General features: G+C 37.0%; 1 protein-coding gene across 1 annotated transcript in view; it reads left to right on the top strand.

The window, feature by feature from the left end:
* The window catches only part of LOC113342982 (aluminum-activated malate transporter 8-like), a 5,656-nt gene extending 2,906 nt beyond the window's left edge, over window positions 1-2,750 (top strand). The window contains exons 2-7 of the mRNA XM_026587334.1: window positions 384-476; window positions 737-1,074; window positions 1,194-1,564; window positions 2,027-2,103; window positions 2,150-2,182; window positions 2,606-2,750. Coding sequence (XP_026443119.1) covers window positions 384-476; window positions 737-1,074; window positions 1,194-1,564; window positions 2,027-2,103; window positions 2,150-2,182; window positions 2,606-2,750 — 1,057 coding nt within the window. The remainder of the gene's footprint in view (window positions 1-383; window positions 477-736; window positions 1,075-1,193; window positions 1,565-2,026; window positions 2,104-2,149; window positions 2,183-2,605) is intronic.
* Window positions 2,751-4,469: the final 1,719 nt, after the last annotated feature.

Below are 4,469 nucleotides of genomic sequence, written 5' to 3'. Positions count from 1 at the left end.
GTTCGGGTTGAAGTAAACCACGGAATGGTAAATTGACCCTTTTCAATGTTCTAATCATGTGTGATTTGAGACTAGGAAACAAGAGTGGACCATGGAAAACTGTTTGGTCATAGATTAGAAAAGTAAGTGAGGTACTTTTGAACATTCAGCAGTGGACCTGAAAGTAGTTCTGATCAGCACAAGCAAAAGACCCAATCATTCATGTAATTCCCTGCTTGACAGACCCCTTTTCGTACAATGTCCTTGGCATAAGTGGAAGTCTTCAAATATGGAAACTGGGAGTTCATTCATTATGATTTCTGGAGACTTCTGATTTCGGGTCACCTGAAAACCCATTTATATACCCGCCTTTCTGGTCTATATTTTACTAACATGCTTTTCAGGTTTAAACCCATGGAGATTTCTGGCTCTAAAAGACGAAATCTCTGCTCTTCAGCAAGGAGGAGAAATAACAAGGAGAAGAAAGAAGAACCAATGTCAGGCGGAAGGATTCTAGGAGATTGCCAGTGAAATGCGTATTGAAATGTAAGTGTATTTGCAAATCTTGGTATTCCTTAATTTCTAACCCTAGTTTTGCGAAAATTCACTTCCAACAAAATAAAAACAACTCTAGTGGTAGTAGTTTGTTGCTTGGGATTTCTTAAGATAGGAATGGTCAAATAATCCACGCTATAGGTTACGATTCAATAGAATCGTCCATATCATGCGTATTTTTTGAAGAAGATCATGCTTTCAGAAGGCGGTGCCCGTTCAACTTGGATATTGATTCTGGTAAGTTATTTGGTTCTTCTAATGGCCTGGTTTTTCTTTTGCTGGACTGTGATGGTAAGACCTTCTTATGTGTTTGGAACCCAGCTACTGGGGAATATAAAAAGATACCTAGATCACGGAATACATATTATTTCGACAATGTCTGCATTTATGGTCTTGGATATGATGGTAAGAATGACGAGTACAAGCTTGTAATTAGGCTATGTTTCAACTTAAGTGGATTGAGTACTGTAGTGGAGATCTTTTCGTTAAGATCAAATTCATGGGAAACTATTCAAACACCTTATATTTTAATCTACATTGGTTAGCCAAAGGGGCATGTGGCGTTTGCATAGTCTATTTGGATATCAGCGATGATCCGCCATCGTTCAAGGAAACTCAACTACCAGAAATTCCTACTCTGGACTTTATTACTGTTTCAGTGACGGAAGAGGGGCGTCTTTGTGTAATTGCTAATAATGGTAATTGGCTTAGTTTTTTCACTGTTGAAGTATGGCAAGTGCAAGTTTATGGGGTACATGAATCGTGGACTAAGCGTTATGTTATTAACAATAACACAATAACTCAGGCAGTCATGTTTAAAGAAGTTTTTTTCAATAATTTATGGTCTTTTAAGAATGGGAAGATTGTATTCATGGATCCTGGTTATGTAGTAGTATATGATCCAAAACATGAAAGTGCTATTGAAAGAAAATTGGATAGGTTTGCAAATTTGATATCTGAAGTTAACTACTCAGAAAGCTTAGTTTCAGCCAGTTCTGGTACTTACACGGGGAAAGAACAAATAGAGGAAGTAACCCAAGACCACATAAGAATGTTTTATTATACTGCTCCTTATATGAAAACTATGAAATAGTTTGCGCTTTAACATTTCAGGTATTTTGTTTTAGCTTTCGAAATCTATTAATAGCATGTCATTGGTATGGAATTATGTTCATCCCATTAACTCTTGATCAATGCATGTTCCTATTTATAAAAATTTCTGGTTAGCTATTTTCTCATTGATTTTCTGTTTTGATTTTGTGCGTGCAATTCTGAAATATAGATGACATGGTTGAGTGAGTTGATCTGCATTAAGCACCTAATTTAATCAATGAGTAGTTTTCTGTAACTTGTGGTGGATAACAAATACAGGAAAAATGAGACAGCAAGGGAACTGTTCCCATTGTAGCCCCATATTTGAAGTTTAATAACTTGTGGGAGTGGTTGAAGATAGGATTTATTGTGTAGTTGCTGATAATGGTGATCCGGTTAGAAAGTTAATGGAGTTGATGAATCTGGTTCCGTTATCATCAACGAGACAATAGCATTAAGTCACGGACAAAGACTGTGGTATGAAGATTATGTGGTATTTTGTTTGCGATTTAAAATATTTCAGGTATTTCGTTTTAGGATTAGAACCTATTATCAGGTATGAAATTTATGTTCATCCCATCTTCCTATTGTTAAAAGATGGGAAGGAAGTACTTGCAATAGTTCTTAAAAATTTAAATTTTAGATATACAAATATCTTTATCTTTTGAACCTCATTTATATAAAAAGCCTGGCCTGAGTTGCATCCTTGTCTGAACACAGAAAAGTTGATCCTGACACTTTAAGGAAGAAAATTGCTTCAAATAGGATGTCTTCAGTTTAAGCAATTAGTGAAATGAAAATGGAGTCTCTTGGCAACACAGAGGCATCACTGAAGACATCCTATTTGAAGCAATTTGACAGTTGGAGTTTGAACTCCTCTAACTGTTGTACAACTTCAATTTGTTTCTGCAAAAAATTGATTGCTGGGTTTGAACTCCTCGTAACTGTTGTTAACTGTTGTTAACTGCAACAACTGCAGCTCTATGATACCGTGCTCCAGGAATGTAAGGCAAACACAAAAACCGATGTCTACAGACTACAGTTTAGCAGTAATCGCATTAGAATCTCTGACTGGGAATTCTCCTGGAGAGGCAATGCATGGTGTTGGTTTACCACAATGGTGAACTTCAATTGTGAAGGAAGAATGGACAATTGAAGTTTTTGATGTCGAAATACATCTACAACAGGAGATGAGTTGCTAATACATTGAAATTAGCTTTACATCATGGTGATCCGTTACCAGCCGCACGACCAGAAGTCCAACGACTGGAAGAAATGAAACCTGAATTTGCTTCCAGTTCTGGTGATGATAGTGGTGCTGATGCTGGTGTTAGTGGCTCTGGTTATGGTGCCGCACTGCCGCTATCGTCCCCCCTTCAAAATGACTGAGTAAAATGATTCTCTTATCTCACCTTTTAGAAGTTTCTGTTATTTTTCGTAGGACATTATAGACATAATATTAGTGGTAGTGAGGCATTTGTTCTTGATGGGCTATGGGTTTCAGACTTTACATATGCAGCATACTCTGTTAACAAATCTTGATGGGTAAGCATTTATTCTGTCTTCTCTACTTTTATACTTCTCTGTCATCAAATCAAATACTGGTGGCTGTTTAGGTCTATATATATCACTACTGGTGGCTGGTGGTTGGAGACAAATTCACTTGGAGATGCTTCGTATCTGACGATTTCATGACATAATCCACCGGCGAGAGTAATTTGCTATTGCTTTTATCTCACCCACTTTGACAATTCTAGTAGTATATATCACTACTCCGATGTTGCCTTATCACATAATGTTGTGTACATTTGTGGAAGGCTGCAGATTTTTTTCAGAAACGAGTGTATGTTGTAGGGCCTACAGCCCATCTATATAATTAGGATTCACCTTCCATGTATATAAAGAATACTATAGCTATGTAATAAGGTTGATCCATTATCAATAGAAATTTCTCTTATATCTCTGTCTCTTTCTTTTTTCCTATAATTCTACTGAAACACGTTATCTGTCACGATCCTCTAACCGAGCAGCCAATTTTCTCTCTCTCTTCTTGATCGACTGCGCTCTTAGGATGCACCAGCTCTTTGGTGACTATTTTTTTTTCAGGGTTATCATGGTTCAAGTACGATACGGGGATTTAGGTCTGTAATTCAATTTTTTTTTGTTAACCGGATCTTGCAGCCAGGTAATACCTAAACAAATCTCATTTTCTTTAAATATACTTCATGTTATCAAATGTTTTCCAATATATCTATATCTTCAAATGTGTAAATGTTGTTTCATCCGTTAAGAATTGCACATGTCATGTGAATAATGACTGTATTCGTCGATGATTGATTTGATTAATTGCTTGCACATTATGTTGTTGTTAGTGATTTAAACTTTGTACAAGCCTTTTTTGGTAGTTAACAGCTGCATATGTTTTGACAGTATATAGACTACCCATGTAATGATTTCATATATTTTGATTTTCATTTGAAGCAATATATATATAGTTTGATGATTCTGAGTCTAATCCGTGTTGTACTTTTTATTTTTTGTTTCCCTTTTTTTGGTGCGACGGTTGTTATTTCCGTCCACTGTGTGATTGAGGAAGAAGACATTAGGTCATGAAGGGGAATTCGAACCGATCCCGTCCTATCCTGTCCTGTTCCGACTCGTTCAAACCAAGTCCCTTCCAGTCATGTTCCGACTCGTTCCAACCAGGTCCGTCCAGTCGTGTTCCGACTCATTCCAGATCAGATGCGTCCCATTTTGTTCTGACTTTGGACTGTGTGCGATCCAGGACGTTCTGGTTTTTGACTATGCATTTTGGGAACCAAAATTTCGAGGTATGTAACTAA

The sequence above is a fragment of the Papaver somniferum genome, unplaced genomic scaffold (assembly GCF_003573695.1).
Source record: "Papaver somniferum cultivar HN1 unplaced genomic scaffold, ASM357369v1 unplaced-scaffold_51, whole genome shotgun sequence".
NCBI lineage: Eukaryota > Viridiplantae > Streptophyta > Magnoliopsida > Ranunculales > Papaveraceae > Papaver > Papaver somniferum.
This window is presented reverse-complemented; position numbering and strand designations above follow the sequence as displayed.